Source organism: Lutra lutra, chromosome 16 (genome assembly GCF_902655055.1).
Source record: "Lutra lutra chromosome 16, mLutLut1.2, whole genome shotgun sequence".
NCBI classification, from domain to species: domain Eukaryota; kingdom Metazoa; phylum Chordata; class Mammalia; order Carnivora; family Mustelidae; genus Lutra; species Lutra lutra.
In genome coordinates, this window is record NC_062293.1 from 12,176,235 (window position 1) to 12,195,887 (window position 19,653).

Here is a 19,653-nt window from a genome sequence, read left to right on the forward strand (position 1 = left end):
CAAATGATCAGTTCTGAAAAGGAATTCACACAGGATTGTGACACCGCGGTAGCTGGGAAACACAAAACGTCCATGGGGGAGCCGGACAGCAAGTCAGAGTTTGCGGAGAACTTGAAAAGCAACATCACGGTCGATATCAGGTAAATGACAGCATCTGTCAAGCCTGCGTAGAGCCAGCGTGGGGAACGCAAACTGGCTTTGGAGAAACAGCCTATGTCAAGGTATTTTCACAAAAAGCGCAAGATTCTCAGGACTTTCTACCACCCTGTTAGGAAAATATTTCCTCTTCACTGGGGAGATGATGGCTTTTCTCGTTTCCTCTCCCCCTTAAACTGTCAGGCTCTGCTGGTGGAACAGAGGGACCAAGGCTTCTGATGTTTTCAAAACACACGCTGATCACCAGGCCCGATCAATCCATCAGCGGCAGCACTCAGGGAGACTGGGAGTGGTCTCCGGGCTTCAGTTCCCGGTTCACCTCCCCCACCCAGGTTCAGGCTCAGGCTGGTGAGATCTGGGAGCTGGGCTCAGGGGCATGAACAGAGATAACCCAGCAGTGGCAAGGAAGCTAACGGGCAATTAGGAGGCTGATTCACTTGTTTATCTGCATGATTAGCTGAGTAGTTTCTGAGTACTCTGTGGTTCAGGGAATTTTCCCTCACAGGCTCATCAAGACCACACCCTTCCATGCGCCTGATATTTCCACGAAAGAAGGCAAAACCACGCTAAGCACAGGGTATGTGTTTTGGTGGACCTTTACAATAATACGCTTGCTGAGATAATTACGGTAAACAATGCACACCAAGCCCCAAACAGAGAAGAGTTGAGGGAAACACTGGCCTGTGGTTGCTACCATCTTTCGAAAGAATCAGAAAGGAAAACACATTCTTGGTGAATACTTGTAACTCGGGGATTCCCAAGCGGTGTTTCCAAATCCCATTTAACCTGCGATCATAGAAATACAGCAGAGACGACCAAGCAGAACGTTGCATGGGAAGAGCCTTGTTAGCAATCACCTGGATTCCGACCCCTAGTCAGTGCTTCTCAGAACGCCAGGCAAGAAAATATGTCTGCTATGTGGATCACCTGGTTTAAAGAGAGTTCAGGTGAAAGACAGGTGTGGCAGATGGAGACGGCCACAGGAGTTTAGACACTGCTGGGCTCTGTGTCCTCTACCCTTGACTCTGGGTGGGCTCTGTCTTAGATGAAGTTCAGTAGAAGGGATGCTGTGCCCTCCCTGGGCTTACTATGTTAGGTTTCTGGGACCTCTTTCTGGTGACTCTCATTGGGCTTGCCCTTGAGGGCTCCTGACAGCCACCCTGGGAGCGAGTGATCACGGTCACTGCACCTGCTTGAGGCCCAAGCGAGAAGAGCCAGGCTGAGCCTGGTCAGCCCTCTGCACGGGGGGGGGAGATGATAAGTCATGGTGAAGCTACTAACTTTGGAGGTGGTTACTGTGCTGTCCAGCACACAGTAGGCACTCAGCATGTGTTACACGGATGGCTGGGTGAGGGAGGGAGTGACGTGAATGGGAGCCCTTAAAAGGGGGATCTAGCATGCCACAGTTCCTAAATATGCCACCTGAAGATGTCAAGACAAGTCCTACAGAACAGGTCTTGAGAGAATGCTAGTGGGAGGAAGTCTGAATTAGAGCTTGAAATGGTAGAGTTTGGGAAATACTGACCGTGTTACAGATGACCAAAGGGAGGCCCAGAGAGGTGAAAGAAATTACCTGGGGGAAACCAAGCTAACTGGTAGACTCCACCTATGAATAACGTTTCTTTTCTAGAGGAAGTAAAGGGTATGGCCGACGAGGTTTCATTTATGCTAGCACGTTTCAGCTAATTAAACATATCCGACTTCTCCTTAGGTAGCCCTCCCTGTCTTTCTGCTCGACGATCAAGTCTTTGTGTCCAGCTAGCTGCTTTCCAGGAGACCTCTCTCAAATGGGAGACTCCCAAAGAGGATATAAGGGTGTTGATTAGCCTGACGTCTAGACTAAGCTCGCTTCTAAATACAGCAGAATCTACGGCAACATCTTGGGCTTAAAACATACGCCTGATGGAAATCCTTGCTTAAAACTGAAATCTCCGGAAGAAGGAATTTTCGACTGACCTAGATGTTGGCGAAGGATCCAGATTTTGAAATTCCTTTAGTCTTATGTTACAAATTCCAGCTCTCTTTCTCCATGTGAGGTAAATAAGAGGGTCTGAAGTTTGACTCAGTTCTTAAAACAGTACAGGGAAGAATGTTAATTCAGGTCAAAATCTGGGATATTTGATTTTTATCATTCCAGCCTATGCCGCAGCTTCCCAATCAAGCCTCCAAATCCGAGAACCACTTCAACAGGTGAAAAAAGGTTTTACCTAATTATCTTTTTCTCCTACTTTGAAATGACCAACTATGTATCTTTTTTTTTGGTCTTATCAAAGGGGCCGCCAGGACAAAAGCACATCCAATTTTAAGTAAGCTTTAGTTAGCAGACTTAAAATTGATCATGCATTTTAGTTTCAGTAACTTGCAATTTCTACACACTTTGATAATTCACTTTAAAGAGCAAACTGTCTTTAATGACAAGGCTTAAAAGAGACGACCTTTCTGAACAAAATATGAAAGCTCCGAAGAGACTGCTCTTTTAAGGAAACTATGAATTCAAATGACCTTGTGTTCTGAAACTTTTCTCCAACCATGTTTGATGTTTTACCTTTCCTTTGTACTCTCAGAACGAAAGCTAAAACACCACTGCCTTCCGTGGTCGGGGATGCACTTCAGTAAGAGGGCTGTTAATTGTTAATTCAAACTCATAGTTTCTCCCGTCTGCACTTTCTCTGCAGACGCCTTTAATGAGGTTGCTCATGACGACAGGCATATGCCCGCTTCTGAGGAATCCACGGTTACTAGGTGACATTACAGGATAACGCCTGAATCCAGCAATTTCCCTCGAGTCACAGCCGATTCTTTTGTACAAACTGTGAAGCCAGTAGACCCATTCTCTGTCCCCGACCACCCCCGCCCCCCACCCCACCTCCTCCGGCCTTTTTGCGCCATGGTGCCGCCGGATGGCTGCCCTCTGAGGAGTTGATTGTTGAGTGGGGAGGTTGCAAAATCAGGGGTCAGACCCCTGAAAGGGCTCGCGACTTGGTGACGCAGAAGTGGTAGGACTCAAACAAAACCGTGACATGGGCAGATGAGGGACGCCTGGCCTGCGCGTTAACCTTCTCCTGCGCTCGACCCCACCGCTGCGTAAACATGCGCACCCACGGCTTTCCTTCCTATGGGTCGCTCCCAACGCCTTATCACCCACCCCCGCCACGGACGGTCGCACGCACAGGTGGGTGACTCAGGTGCAGGAGCCAAGAATGACGACTTGACATGGAACTGAATGAGGCACTTGGGATGAACAATCGACCTTCCACCAGATAAAAGCAGGGATGAAATCTTAGATGATTTTATAATAAGGCACAATGTTTATAATTCATTTCCTGAGCACTTGCGTGTCCTCCCAGTAGCCATTGATATGCCCGGGGCTCAATTCAGGAAGGGCTTTTAAACGTGCCAAAGGCAATTTTTCTTTCTCTGCTTTTATCAGAGGACATTCCCAAAAACATGAGTGTCGGCCACCCAGTCCTATCACACGCAACCAAACGGACCTGAACTTTCAGCGCGCTTACTCCCAGACGTATGCGACACGCATGAGAAGGGAAACAGGATCTGGGTAATGTCAAAGGTTCACCAGTGTTTGTGATTTCATAACCCTTGAAATAAGGAAAAGAAAGAATAGCAGGCAACTTTCCAAAACACCTACTGATATTTACTCATGGAAAACAAATATTCTTGAGTGGGAGTTCCAATTCCAGGAGACAATACAATTCACCAAGTATTTTCACTTCGGGCAGCTAATAACCTTACTAATGAAATCTGTTGAGCTTCAACCTGTTTTTCATGGTCTGTAGAGACGCACTTAAAAATTTATCGTGTAGCCTCAATCTTTCCCTTTTGAGCGCTACATCATAGCCTGAGTACCCACTCTCCTCATCTGGTAGGTGGTTTTAAAAGCATCGGCTTCAATTTTGCTTTTTCCTGAACATTCTTCAAGCCAGTGCTATAATTTGTCATAAAGGCAAGGAAGGCCCGAGCTTTCGAAGGACAGGCGCCTCTATTCCGCAGGAGGTGTCGGGGCAAACGTCACCAGGCAGAGGTCGCTGGAGTGGGAAGGCAAGGGTTTGCACTGATGGCCGCGTCTCTGCCGCCCCTGGCTCGGCTTTGGAAGTGGGGTAAAACCTGGTACTTCCTTGTCATGTCTGGGTCCCAGTTACACTGCAGGAAAGGGTGACTAATCCTTGGACGGCAAATAGCAGAGATGGGCGTGGGAGACATACAAGAGTTTTGAAAAAGCACACAGAAACGCTCTGCCCTGTCCTGTTACAGAGAACGCGATGAACACGGCCCTGCCCGCGGTCCAGCTTTTCCGAGCTTCTCCGAGGGCCCCCGGCGCACACCACAACCGCCGGACAAGACCCGGCGTCCACCCACTGCAGTGCAAAATTGCCTCGGCAAACGGGGCTGACCAATCAGCATAGGACACAGACCAATCAGCAATGACCAATTAGAATCAATGTGCTGATTGGCCAGTTGGGTGGAGACAAACATCGAATCAGGGGAACACCACCATATCCGCAGAGGAAAACAGGACCAATCACAGCTCATCTGCCACTACCGGCCACTGGCTTGCGTGTCCTTGGGACACACCCCTATGCTTTTAGGCTTTCTTAAAGAGCATCAATTAATAGGAAAACAAAAACAACCACCATAAAAAGAGAAAGCAGAAATAAAACCACGGCTACTACATAAAATTCTTATACCACTCTGACGTCCCAGGATCAGACGACACCAACGCGACAACTCCTTAAACTGCTATCCGATGACCCAGCGATTTTTATTCTAAATAAATGAATGGATGCGATCTCCGATGGGACATAAGGTATTTTCCCCCAAAGCGCAGTTTGAGATTGTCAGGACTTTTTAGGGAAAAATACCAAGTACAGGTCATATTTATTTTGGCAAATGAGGTGCAATAAAACGTAGAAATAAAATTGATAAGTACAAAATATAATGTTTTAATAATATATGAACATGAACATGAGAACGACTAAGCATGTTAAAAACTGTGATACGATACTACAAACGTGATTTTGATCATAAACAACCGGTAAAATTCTACACAAAAGCATCACCAAGGCATATTACGAGAAATCATTTCTTTCCCCAATATACGCAATTCTCAGCACATGCTCAAACGCACGCGAATATGGAAATGCAAAACAAAGGAATGTTAAAAAAAATAATAACTTAGGCAGACACAAATAAAACCACCCCAAAGCATATGAGTGATGCATGTGTTTATGATCTTAATTACATTTAAGTATTAAAAAACGCCATTGATCTCACAGTTTACAGTATCCAAGTCTTCAAACCTGCTGGAAGAAATCCACAGTGTGGCCTGGACAGTGACGTCCACTGCCCTTGCCCTGAGCTACGCAGGTAAGCCTTCCTGCGGTTACCTGAAAATCAAAAGACTCAGTTAATGATTTTCTCCAGGTCTAATGGGCATGTCAACGATAAACTAGGTCTTAACTTGGGAGGGGCTGGGTAGCAGTTAAAAAGGTATTTGATATCAAAATTTCATCATTTATGCCCAGAAAGGATCCGAGCCCATCTGCACCAGGCAACAGAATCTTTTGGAAAGGTGAATGATTCACAAGGTCTTAACTTTTAATCTTAACTTTTAATGCCAAATAAGTGCTTTGGACTTTCACTGCACGAAAAGGGAGGTTGTCTGACTGACTTAGAGCAGGTTAATGTAATCTATGTCCGTGATGTCTCTCTCTGGGAACCCTGGACTAAAAAGGCAGCCTTGCGAAGCACACGCTGAGGGCACTAAAGTCACAGTGTTACCACACCACTGAGCCGTTTATCTATTTTGGGCCGGAGAACATCTGTAAGCAGCGCCAAACCTCCAGGGGATACGGGCCTTTGAAGATGTGGGCTACCACGCTAAGGATTGCATCACCTCGCTATCTTAAAAGACGGTCTCCTTAACCCTGCAACTGGGCTTCAAGACAATGTCTTGTCAGGACTGTGCAGGGGAGGCCCAGACTTGTCAGGCACCTGCGCGTCCTCTCATTCTGCTCTGATCGTGCTAAGCACAGTGATTATGAGAGGTGGGTGGCTCTTCCAAGATGGGCTATTTAATTTACAAAATCAGTATTTTTTCCCCAAAATTGATACTATGTGGAAGCATTTTAAATAAAGACCCTACTGTCAACCCAGGAGACTCACAGGTGCCAACAACAGAAACTAATCAGAAGGCCTTAGGAGAGTGGGCTGTACCTTCTGCCTCGGTATGTAGTCAGCTCTTCTTGAAGGACGGATGCTCTCTTCTGCAGAAAGTTAACCTAGAAAAAGACACCGTGTATGAGCAGAGGCGAATGTGGCTGAAAGGGCATTGGGCTGTAAATAACGTGGCTCCCTAGATAAAAGGCAGAGGATTCGTTGAATGTCAGTGTGTACTTCTCACCTTTGCTCACACAGCATCCTTCTTGAAAATCCATCCGAGCCTAGAGAATCCATCCGATCTCCTTCCTTACTGCGGAGCCATCTTGGTCTGGCCCCAGCCCATCCTTGGGGCCCCATCTCTCCTCCCATCCTCCCCACCATCACCACTTTGTACACCATGTCCTCCCGACTCCTTTGCCCTTTGGCATGGGCCATTTTCTCTCTTTGGAATGCTTGGCTAACTATCTTCCATTTATCCTCCACGGTCACCTCTCCTACTGACTTCCTGGATGCCTCCCCAACTGCTCCCCGCCTCCTAGGCAAAGTCAGGGCCCCCCCTCTGGCCTCCTACTCCTGTGCTCCATTATTAGTACTTCTTGAACTGCCTTGGGGTTATTTGTTTTCAAATAACTGGAGAGCTCTTCTGGAACAAGGAGGATGTTTCTTCATCTCTGAATGGGGCTGGGTGGGACGCTGGTGTTCACTAGCATGTGATGAATGAATGAGGGAGGAGAAAGAAAAGTACTGTCTTCTGGAAACCTCAGTCCATCCTGGGGATTCCCTGAGGTTGAAGAGGCAATGCTGGTAGTGGAAAGAGCCCAAGCCAGAGTTGGGCCAGCTTGGATTTAAGTCCTGGCTTGGCATCGAAGGCTCTAGGGAAGTTATTTGAGCTCCTGATGCCTCATCTGGGAAATGGGACCGATGGCAGCTGCTTCCCAAGGTTAGAAGGACGACATAATAAGCCCAGCAGAAGCTGCCTAGCACATTCTCGTAATTCAGATCTTCACAGTGTGGTTTTTTGGGAAGCATATATTTCTATATAGTATTAAAGATCCCTGTATCAGGCATGACTTCAAAAGCACTTTACACAAGCAAATAGAAGCAGTTTGGGGGTAACTTCTACTATGGCTCCATGTAATCCAGTCAGCGGCATTCGATCATTTTAGAATTGTTTACTCTTGCCACTTTGGTCTGAACGGAAACCATGGCAACGGTTGATTCCGAAGCCTAGTTAGGCAAGGGAACACAGCCGGCAGAACAGCAAACGTGCTCGAGGGAGAGGATGTGAGTCCATATCCAAGGGGTCCCCCTCAGTTTCTCTTACTTGTAATATCACCCCGGTTTTCATTCCAGCCCATTGCTCAAATGACCCACAGGACGATTGATAATGTTGACAGATGCGAGGATTACGCCGATTTGGCCTCCCTTCCCCCACCCTGCTTTGCAATCGGAATCCCAGCAATTTTCAGAAAATACAGGCACCTGTGCTTTCAAACTAAATTTGCACACTCCGCGGCGGGCGACTCCCCTGCGCAGCTGCCAGTGCTGAGGCCCTCACGCAGCTGGCAGCCCTCTCTTTCTGGGTCAACATCCGGTTTTCCGAGGCTGAAGTGGCTTTTATTACAGCGAAATGATGTGAATGATAACAGAAGCCCCGCAGGTGGCTATCACGTTTATTTCCTTGGTTCTTTTCTTCTAAAAAAAAACCCCAGTCCTCTGAAGGTGCCAGGTCTTCCACCGCTGACCCTACGGAAGCTCTCCCACAAAGTTAATGGGTAAACCATGCTGCAAGGGGGAGATTTAACCCTTTCTGCACTAATACTTTCCTGCAGTAAGGGTTATAGGCAGCAGCGGAGGCAGGAGCAGAGCCAACCGTAGTCCACGGAATGATAAATGATGGAATGAACATTTCATCTTCATAGAAGAGGCTTTGGATGGAGGGGAATACACACGGGGCGGCTGACATTGGCTGTCCGTGCTTTGTCCTGCACATTCTAAAGAGCACATGTGAATATCATCAAATCCTATGGGTTCGTAAATCAATTTATTGAGCACCTACTATGTGGCAGGCACTGTTCTTGGCACCGAGAACCAAGACCACTTTCCTAGAAAAAAAGTATGATTTCCTTTTTTTTTTTTAAGTATCTTAACAGAGACATGATTTGCAAATATTTTCCCCTATGCCATGGTTTGTCTCTTCAATTTCTGAATGTTGTCTTTTGAAGTATAAAGTTTTAACTTTTAGCAACGTTCAGTTCATCTTGTTTTTTCTTCTGCTGCTTGTGTTCTTGGTGTCACAGCTAAAAAAATAACTCCCACCTAACGCAAGGCGCAGTCACTCCTTCATCTAAGAAGATTTCTTCTTAGAGTTTTCTTCAAAGAGTTTTGTAGTTTTTTAGCTCTTGCATTTAGGTCTGTGACCTGTTTTGAGCTAACTTGTTGAATTATCTGATCGTCCCAGTGTTTTTCTTTCCATTTTCCCTCAGTCTTGGAACATTTGGAAACCAACTGACCAAAAAAAAAAAAAAAATCTAAAATATTTATTTTTAATATATCTATTATATCTATATATCTCTATCTATCTATCTAATCTATGAAAGGTTCCCCCCTGAACCTCACTTCTGTTTCATTGATCTCTGTGTCTATCCTTTTGTCAATATCACACTGTCTTGATTACGACAGCCTTACAGTGACTTTTGAAATTGGGAAGCACGAGCCCTCCAAATTCATTCTTATTTTTTCAAGATGGTTTTGGCTACTCTGGGTCCTAGCTATTATTTTTCATCAGTCTCAGTCATACGAGGATTCTTAGACATACAAAGGGAGCATGACTGTTTTAGGGGAAAGTGTTTTAGGTTCCTAAGTGCATTCGAAGTGGGAATGCATAGGTTGTTTCCCAGGTTAGGCAGACTAGCAATAGATCGGATGTCAGACCCATAGATCAGACAAGCAAGAGACCAGATTCTAGAAGTACCTGGAGAAAACCGATGCTGTAAGTTGTGAAATAATTTTAAGCATCTAAATTTATACCCATCGCCTCTCTCACTGTATTTCATAACCTATACCAAGAACTACACATTTTGGCAAGAAATATTTAACTGAATTGTTTGAATACCTTGTCATTATCCTGCTTGGGATTTAAAATGCATTTTGTTGTGTCTAACAACCATATGGAACACACCAGAATAAGAATACTAATTTAACCACAGTTTCTGTTTCTCTGCCCTTTTGCACAGTCAGGAATCCCCAATGTGCCAAGGGATGGCATTTGAGGCCTGGTACCAAGAGGAGCAAGGGGGAGGCTGTATGGGAATGTGCACTGTAAATGAGGGAAAGTAACCATAACTGAACACTTCAATTTCATGGGAGCTTATAAGAAAGTCTTATTGAGACAATGAGTTCCAAAACTAGTAAGAAAAACTTAAAAAAAGAAATCCAAACAGGGGCACCTGGGTGACTCAGTCAGTTAAGTGTCTGCCTTCAGCTCTGGTCATGATCCCAGGGTCCTGGGATCGAGCCCCACATCCCATCGGGGTCCCTGCTCAATACAGGGGTCGGGTCCTGCTTCTCCCTCTGCCCCTCCCCCAGCTCGTGCTCACTCACTCTCTCCAATAAATAAAATCTTAAAAAAAATCCAAACAAAAACCAATTCATCCTGAGTTGTACATTATGTTATGTATGTTACTACATTAATTTCTGGCATCAATTCAGAATTAAACTTATTTGTGTGTCTGTTTTCAGGATATACACACCACCTGAACCCTGAGGAAACACCTTGATTCTAGGAATTACCTGAGACTTCAGGGAGGAAATGGTGTCTTCCAGTTCTTGTCTTAGAGATGCTGGCATCAACCCTTTGAATTTGGTTTCATATTCTTGTCGTATATAGGTTATCTAAAGTGAAAAAAAAATGACAGCTTACCAATTTTTCCACAAAAATGATTGTTTTACACTTAAAATAGTCAATAATAGTATCTATTTATCACAAAGGTAAGTTTGTTGCATGTGGCCAATAAAGACGAACCAACAGGAGACAGAGTTACAAACTGGAAAGGCACGGGGTCTGCCCTTGCCAGTCTGGGACAGACAGAGCCTGAAACACCTGTATTCCTTGAAAATCCCTCTTAAAACAATTTTCAGCACGTGATAAGTAAAACACCTGTCGTCTCCTCACCACTCGTGATATCACACTACGCTGACCTTTTCCTGATCCGGATGTGGCTTACGGTCATGATGTGCTGTGATCTGAGGACAACTCATGCTATGCTGTTGTTTTGATTAAGACACTCCCTCCAACTGGCTAGGTATGTGGGTGCCTGAGAGAACAGACAGGACAATGAGGACAGGAATAAAGAAGAATCTGTGCAGCTGTGCCTCCAAGAGTCCTCAACGCAGGTGGACCCAATGGTCTTGCCACCGTGAGCGTCTCTGGCTCCTGGCCTTCCCTCTCCCTCCAGAACACAATCAAGTCTGGGCTAGGCTAACTGACGGATTCCTGGACTGGTAAAGCAAAGTTTGGCGGCTCATACATTCATCTCCCTAAAAGCGAGGAAGGCAGAAGCAAGGAGGGCAGAAGAAAAGTCTTTGGAGGGCTATGCCTGTGCAGGAGGGAGAGGTACATGAGTGTGAGTGTGTGTGTGTGTCTTGGTGTCTTTCTCCTGTTGATTTCTGTTCCTCCTAATCTGAGATGCAACAGAATTTAAAAAAAGCTATTGCATGTAACTTAACCGAATATTAAAGCAGAATTGCACAGTATTCCATAAATGATTCATCGGACGCATCTGGAAATAAGGTAACATACTATGAAAATATGTGCAACTGAGCTCAGTTAGACAAGTCTGTGCATTGATTTACTGAGGATAATTTAAAATGATCAGCCTTTAATTCCCAACTTTTCTTAGACTAAACTGAATTAAGAAATGTGTTCTAACAGTTCATTTCATTATCCACTAAAATCCCACTGCAAATGTTCTAGAATATGATTTTTCAATTTTTGGCAAAGTGTTTCTTGACATATGTTATAATCTTGTGATTTACACCTAAAAGGAAAAAGAGAAATAATGAAACAGGATCTCTCCCCATGATGTAATATTTGATTTCTCCCACCTTCTCTTCTTGGACTCAAGTTCAATACCTAGATCAAAATGAAAGGCACATGCAAAGCAAAACATATGCTTTATAAACCAGATCTTAAGGGCAACATTTGCTAAGGGTCCTCAAGCTACTATGTTGACTAGATTTTTCTATTGTTCAACTCTGGCTCTGAAATTTTGAGCTACTACTCTTTCAAAAGGGACTCGTGTGTGCTGACTTGTATCCTTGTTTGGTTGGAGTGCTTGCCCATTGTCTGTATATTTGTAAGACCACTTAGCTGGGTATAATAATGCCCAGCTCCACTTCCTTTCCCTGAGGACTTTGGTGACTTTCTTTTCAATGTCCTCTGGCATCATGTGTTCCTATGAAGTCTGAAGCTGGCTGGGTTGTTTGCTGTATTGAAGGTGTCTTTCTTTCTCTGCTTGGATGCCCATGTGATTTTCTTTTTTTCTCGATTCAGGAACTCCACTGGTATATGTTTTGGTACTAATGATGACCGCTTTTCTTGGGACATTGTGTGTGCCATTTCCATCTTTTCTTGGGGCCGTCTTTCCTCAGTTTTAAGTACTTTGGCGGTGAACGCCAAGCACTTAGGTTCTTCTGTTAATTCTCATAGTTTCTCTTGACTCCCTTGTCCCCCCTTCACTTTTCATATCTGATGGCTTCCTCCTACTGGGGGCTGGGCCACAGACACCAGAGAGCGGTGTGTGAGCAAAACTGCCCTTTGATCACCCAATCGCATCACTTTTAAATTCAGTAGGCTCTATTTTCCAACCTTTTTTGAGGATCCGGGCATTTCCACTTCCTGTCTACTACTCCTTTCTTTTTATGATTTCAATGAATCTGAGTAAACTGAAAATGAGCTCTTGGAAAATCTGAAGTGACCTCACTTATGAATGAGACTATCGACCAGGAAAATATTACTACTCTGAATCCTTAAACCCAAATCTTGAATTTGAAAATCATTATACCAAGCAGAATCCTGTTACCTTAATAAAGTCATGGAAAACTTTAATCTGTTTTGCTCTATTTATAAGGTCAATAATGTTACTACCAGCAAACATTTATGGAGTACTTCTGATGTGCTGGATCCAATCCTAAGTGCTTTAATAAGTGGTGAATCCTTCTGACGCCCCAGTGTGGTAAACACAGAGAGGGGAGAGTCATGATGGGAACTCAAGGAGTCTAACAACTGTCAAGCACACATTCTTAGCCACATGCCCTGCTGTTTCTCAAATAACCTTTTCAAATATTGAGATGTTTCTTCCAGCCCCAAAGGAAAAGGACACCACAGACACAACCGGTTAAAGAACTTTCATCCATTACACACTGGTGCTCTCCCCAGTAGAAGAGAGGCTGAGGAAGGGGGCGGGTACACGACCGTCCTTCCAGACCTCCATCTGTTCTTTGCTTTTTTTTTTTTTTGATGACTACAATAACAACAATGACAATAATAATTCATTCCTCATACTCTCCCATTGGTTTAAAATTTTATTTGAGGACTCATTTAAAATAATCTCTACAAAGGCAATGCACATATTGCCCTAAACTAGAGGTTCCATAAATCCCCCACAGAAGCACAGTTTTAAGGTCCAGCCAGTGAAGGCTGTATCTAAGTTCGTCACATGGCAAAACGAGAATGAGGAAGGAAAGGATTAGCTTATATTCCTTCATATCACTTTGGACTCCTGCTACTATTTTTCTATATCCACCTTTGACCCAGGATGTGTTTGAGGGGGAATATTGAGGGGGTGATAACACTTATCTATAGACTAATCAGAGTCTATGAACTGCCACACACGGCAATCTCCCTTCATCTTCCTGCCTTCCCACCTTTCCCTTGTGGTCTGGATCTGGCCTTACAACAGATCAAGGAGCCAGAGGAAGCCAAACTGATCGGAGCAAAGGGTTGGATGGACGTACAATTCCTTTAACTAAGGGAAATGAAAGTTCTTATATATAAATTATCTTATTATTAGGTTTGAATATTCACATTTTCATTAGCATACACTGTCCAATTATACTAGTGAGGGCGGTATTAGTTTATTAAATGCAGAAGCATTCAAAGACCGTTCTCACTTGAGTAATTCTGGAAGGGCATTTTCAGGACTAAAGTTTTGGCTCATTTCCACCCCGCCTCAGCACTCCCCCGTCCTCTAAAATCGCTGTGTGTAATTATCTTCTCTTCCACATTCCTCAACCACCTCATGCCAAATAGACATCAGCCTCCCCATCTTCCTTTCCTTCAACCTTCTTTCCTTTAGCAAAGGAAAATTAGGAATCGTAGGATGTCATGACGATCACATGACATTCCTGTAATGTAGTATGACCCCTGGGTGCAGAGGGGGAATAGTGTAGGTATAACACAGCACCCATGTGACCAAAGACAGCTGTGCCCCGCGCCATGGCAACGGATTGTCCGCCTTTCCCTCAAAAGCACAGCACTGGCAGTATTTCCCTTAATTTTTAAAAAGGACCACGAAGACAGAGAACATCCCTAACTGGAGTTCAGTGTTATACTCAAGTAAAACTGACAGCCCGGGTGATCCGCCAAATACTCATTTGGATAAACCAGAGTCTACAGACCGTACAGAATCGGCAGTTGACTCGAGCCAATGGGATCTCTGGAGATAAAAACTCAAAGTGAAGGTTGAAAAAAGCGAACCTGGAAAACCTTACAATTGCACTGAAAATACAGGAGGAGAACGAAAGCACATTTTGTGGTGTTTTTATTGAAAAACATTATCAACTAGTCAAGTTGACATGTCAAAACCATGTGAAACATGTCCTCCTCCTGTGGTATAACAAAACAACAAGTAAGATGGAAGCCTGCAGCTTTCTATACACAACTTAGGGACGGTGTCTCAGCCACGGGGTATTTTATTCTAAGCTTCGACGAGCCAAGACAGTGTTCACTTCTGAAGAGGTGAGGAAAGGGGAGGCCACTGGTGCCCCCTGGGGTTCCCATGTCACATGTCCCTGCACAGTCATTTGTGAATTGTTTTCTGAGTTAAGAGTGAAGCATTTTGGGAAAATGACAGTGCCTGATACGACTTTACAAAACCCAACTGAGAATTTTGGGGCTCAGCTCAGCAGAGGAAAGAGGGAACTAAGTCAGACTTCTACTGATGGCATCTCTGAATGATTGCCCCACTTTTCTGTGTCGCCCCAGGACCATCCCAGTCTGGGATGCCTTCATCTCGCACCTGACCCACGGCAATACCGGGTATGTTGGTTTTGATTTTTGATACAAATTTTCTTAACATTTGAAATCAGGGACGCCTGGGTGGCTCAGATGGTGGAGCGTCTGCCTTTGGCTCAAGTCATGATCTCCAGGTCCTGGGATCGAGCCCCACATCAGGCTCCTGGCTCAGCAGGGAGCCTGCTTCTCCCTCTCCCTCTGCCCTCCTCAAATGAATAAATAAAAATCTTTAAAAAAAAATTTACAATCAAAGTAAAATCCTTTAGTGAGACCAACAAGGTCCCGCACAATCTGGTCTCTATCCACCTCCCATCCCCCATCACGGGATGGTCCTGTCACTTCCAGACACCAGGTTCGTTGGCTTCTTTCTGTCCGTTCACCAGGTGCCTGGGTGATTTTCTTCACAATAAGCCCTTTTTCCTTTCCTTCTGCCTACTTTCCTGTCCCATGCAATAGTCTTCCTCAGTTTCCTTTGGAGAATGGGGGCCACACCAGCCCTCTCTTTCAAGCTGTGACCCACTCTCTTGTCATTTAGCTGGCAAGGAGCCCTCTCAGCAGTCTTGTCTCCTGTTACTCCCGGGACTTCTCTCCCAGCTGCCTCTGCCTGCTGATGGGCTCGGGCAGAACTCTGGGGTTCTGTTCTGTTTCCAAGTCACATGTGGATGTCCATCCTGCTTCTGGCTCTGAATACATTTTACTTTTCTCTATTTTTTTTCAAGATTTTAAAATTTATTCATTGGAGAGAGACAGGGAGAGTGAGCAAGTGCATGAGCAAGGGGGAGGGGCAGAGCAGGGAGCCCTAAGTGGGGCTCCATCCCAGGACCCAGGGATCATGATCTGAGCAGAGGGCAGACACTCAACTGACTGAGCCACCCAGGTGCCCTCATTTTACTTTTCTCTTTCTTTTTTTAAATAAAGTCTTAATACCTCCCTAATACAATAAGAACCCAGACTCTGGAGTGGTAATATCGGAGCTGAATCTGAGTTGGGTCCCTAACTGCATTCCTTGGGAAGGTTAACTTCTCGGTGCCTAAGTTTCTTTATCAGGGAAATGGGAGTTATAAATTCTTGAGGCTGCCGTGAGATTTAGGTGATTTAATACATATAGAAGTTTTACAAGAGTGGCACTTAGTAAATAAGTGTTCAATAAATGTTAGTTATCATTACATCATATAATGGAGACTATCCATATATATTTCATTACATTATGTCTACATATATTATGAATTACATATATATATATATATATATATATATATATATTTATTTAACCAAGCCTCTACTACTATACTTTTTGATTTCTGATTATTTACAATACTAGAAATCCTCATAGCAAATTATTTGCATATATTCGCAATTAACTTAAGGGTTCCATTTAAGCCTCTTTTCACATTAGTATCTACGGGTTGAGAAAGTACATCGTGACAAAAAAGCTTCTATGAGTTCAGGATTGATTTTAATTGAATTTGGATTTTATAATTAAAATCATCTACCTATCTTTGGAAAACAGTAGTACCTGTTTCTGACTTGTGTTATTTATCCTGGGTACTGACCATGATTGGTGTATATGTGAGTTTTCTCAGAGCCTTGTCAATAGCTCTGGTTCACAGGTGGGGAATCATTACTCCATGCTGAATGATTGAAGGAAAGGATCTCAGCTTAGAACTCCCTCTCCATCCAGCCTGGATTTCTATCATTTAGTTATATACGGGAGGGTTGGGGTAAATTATCAGATGCTTCTTCTCATTGTGAATTCGTGTATTCAGAGCTGTGTCCTGACACCTGGCTTAGCTGAATGTCATAAAGCAAACTGAGTTTGATTGTTGAGTAAATTGCAGGGGGTCAGAGATGAGGGAAAGAACAAGAGGTAAATTTGAAGCATATATTCCGAGAGAGGGTGAACATGGATAGGCACTACAGTGGGGGGTTTGGAGTAAGTGGAGGACATCAAAAGGACACTGGGCTTCTGAAGGGTGGTGACAGGCAGGTAAGAGGTGGGGGACACATTGGGGCGCCTGGGTGGCTCAGTGGGTTAAAGCCTCTGCCTTTGGCTCAGGTCATGATCCCAGGATCCTGGGATCGAGCCCGGCATCGGGCTCTCTGCTCAGCAGGGAGCCTGCTTCCTCCTCTCTCTCTCTACCTGCTTCTCTGCCTACTTGTGATCTCTGTCTGTCAAATAAATAAATAAAATCTTAAAAAAAAAAAAAGAGGTGGGGGACACAGAGAGGAAGGTTACTGGGGGGATCTGATAGAAGGCGAACAGAAACGTGGGGGATGTTTCTCCGCAGAGGGCCTTTGTGCACCATAAAGTTTTTGCATGGGCTTTTAGGGGCGTGAGTATAGGAAACTCATTGGTTTGATACTGAATTCCAATGTGGTTTAAAGAATAAGAATGAAAGAAATTGTAGTAAAAGATGATGCCAATAAAATGTTCCAGTGCAGCTGAGAAAAAATGCTCTGCCTTCTAAGAAATCTCATTTTTATTGGGGTTAAGGTACTATGCGTTGCCACAGCAACTGCCAAGAGAGATCCATTCTAAGGAAGGTGCTCTGCGGCGGAGCTGGTGCACTTTGATTCTCAAATACAAAGTGAAGGTGTAGAAAGAACCATAATTTTCTCAACAATCTTCAAAATATTTCATTTTCCCCTCTTGCTTCTATATGGTTTTATCTTATGGTTCTTTATTCCAATGGGGGTCCCCTCAGACCGAGGCAGTGGCTCATAGGACTCCCTCGTTCCCTGTACATCGGGACCCCAAGCCTCCCGGTAAAGGGGGTGGCTGATTAAGGAAGCCGCCATCAGCCCCTCTAGTGGGAGGAGAGAGCATGAACTAGTTTTTGGAAAGGGTTGTGGTTTTAGGAGGAAGGAACAGTTTTCTGGTACTTTGGAGAAAGCGGTGGCCTGAGGGTGAAGACAGTGGTCTGAACCATGCACTTCAGTTAGCTCTGGATGCTCTAAATTCAGCTGCGGGGAGTCGAAAAGATTCCTGACAGCAAAAAGAAAGCCAGGTCTCACAAGTCTATTCATAAGAATCAACACATATAGAAAAGATGGGAATCAGGTATGATCATCAGAGGCCAGAAAATGACCAATAAACTGCCCAACTCTGTCCATGAAGCAAAGACCTAAATACATAAGAAGACTGAGGTCGTGGCAGGAAATAAACAAGTGTGAATATTAAAATTTTGGAGGACATGTTGCGCATAAGCGGTACCCCTTCCCTCCTGATGTCGAAGAAAAATCCGAAACCCTATTTTAGAGCTCCTAGAAACAAATGTGGCCTTTAGAGGTACTCATTTTGAATTTCACAAGATAATGTGTGGTGGATATTTGTTTCACGCTCTAAGCACTCATTCGAGAGGCTTCTGGTTACTGGAATACACTCCTTCCCTCACACAGTCGCATGCGCATAGTATGTGATAAGGCCTAGCCAATCATCATATCACATTCCCCTTGTGCTGGGATCATTTGGGGCCTGGGTCCATGAGCCAAGTTGAGGTAACCGGAGTCACCAAGAGAGAGACGGGACAAACCCTCTCACCCCCTAGACTTCACCCACGGGATGTCATTCTGGGGTTTGCCAGCCATCTTGCTACCACGAGTGAAAGCTGGACTGAGAGGGGAGACAATCCCGAGGAAAAAGACCTGAGAACTGAAGAGAGAAACTGGGTCCTTTGTCCAGCTGACCCCGAAGTTCGCCCTGTCCTTAGATTTCTCAGTTTGGGTTGCATTTTGTCACTTGCAACTCAAATAGTCGTGATTGAAACAAGGGAGAACAGGGAAAATATTAACTTGCATCTACGTGTTGTGTCTGTTTGACAAAGGGTCAGCAAACTCTGGCCTACAGGCCAGGGCTGGCCCACCACCTATTTTTGTAAATAAAGCTTTATTGGAACACAGAAAAAATGCTCATTTGCTTACCTATTATCAGTGGCTGCTTTTGCATGACAATGGCAGAGCTGAGGGTTCTGACAGAGACTCCACAGGTTAAGCGTAAGCCCCCAGAAGGTCGGCAGACACCCTGCACTAGACTGAGAACCACAAAGTGGGCCGCACGCTTGTCCTGCTGTCCCGCCGACTGCGGCCGCGCCAGCATTTATCTCGGGGCGTGACATATGGTAGCAACTCCACAAACATTTGCTGAGTGAATGAATGACTCAAACCTCACAGCGCCCTGTGCTGGGTCCGTCTCATCTTCAGAAGACAGGAGCTTCAGAATGTCTAGATTAAACAAATCACAAAACCTTTCCCGAAATACAAAGAGCAGATTCTGTCTGTGAAGACCATGACGGTCCTGTGGTTTGTAATCAGCGCCGAGGCCGCGGATAAGCAGGCCGGCTTCAGAGCTGAGAACATCCGAGGCAAACCCTGGGGCCCGCAGGGCTGCTGAGATTTGCCCTGAGAGAGGGGATCTGGCTTCATCCCTGCTCTGCCCCCTCCTCCGGCTTCCTCCCCCGCCTTCCCCAACCACCAGACTTCCTATAGGTCGCCACATTAGATGACCCCTGCTTCCTGGTGTGTGTATGTGTGTGCGTTTCTCCTGAAATTAAATGTTGGCTCCTTTCTCACTGCAATATATTATTTTGGTTTCTAAATGTTTGTCTTCTGAACAATACCACCGCTGGAAGCAGAGACTGAGAAAGGCGGCATGGGGAGCCTGGGGAGGTATGTGTTGGAAAAGTGGACATCGGGAGGGTCGAGTTTACGGAAGTTAAAGGGAAGCAACGTGTCCACTTTACTTCGGAAGATCCATCTCTGAAAGGGTTCGAAGAGAACACCTTGGGGAGGGACGGGGTGGTTTTCACTGTTCTCCTCTTGGAGAGAGTAGGTCAGCCCTTTCTGTGTGGGGCCAGACTTCGTGCAAAGGTAGTGTCCATTCACGGACGACCAAAACCACACCCAAGGGGGGAGGGGAAAGGCTCCGAGACTTCTAACTGACTTTCTTAAATAGAAGACCCACGAAGACGTATGGAGTGACACCGATACTCGGTATGGCTGAGCAGGGTTTTGGAGTCCATTTGATA

General features: G+C 45.0%; 1 protein-coding gene across 5 annotated transcripts in view; it reads right to left on the reverse strand.

The window, feature by feature from the left end:
- Window positions 1-4,459: 4,459 nt before the first annotated feature.
- CEP112 (centrosomal protein 112) overlaps window positions 4,460-19,653 on the reverse strand; it is a 431,394-nt gene continuing 416,200 nt past the window's right edge. For 2 of the 5 annotated variants that reach the window (XM_047708130.1, XM_047708131.1), the window contains 3 exons: window positions 10,126-10,227; window positions 6,388-6,452; window positions 4,461-5,558 (listed from right to left, as the gene is read on the reverse strand). In XM_047708130.1, coding sequence (XP_047564086.1) covers window positions 5,555-5,558; window positions 6,388-6,452; window positions 10,126-10,227 — 171 coding nt within the window. In that variant the 3' untranslated portion in view covers window positions 4,461-5,554. Of the gene's footprint in view, window positions 5,559-6,387; window positions 6,453-10,125; window positions 10,228-19,653 lie in introns of all 5 variants that reach the window. The other 3 variants (XM_047708133.1, XM_047708129.1, XM_047708128.1) reach the window with 3 other exon arrangements.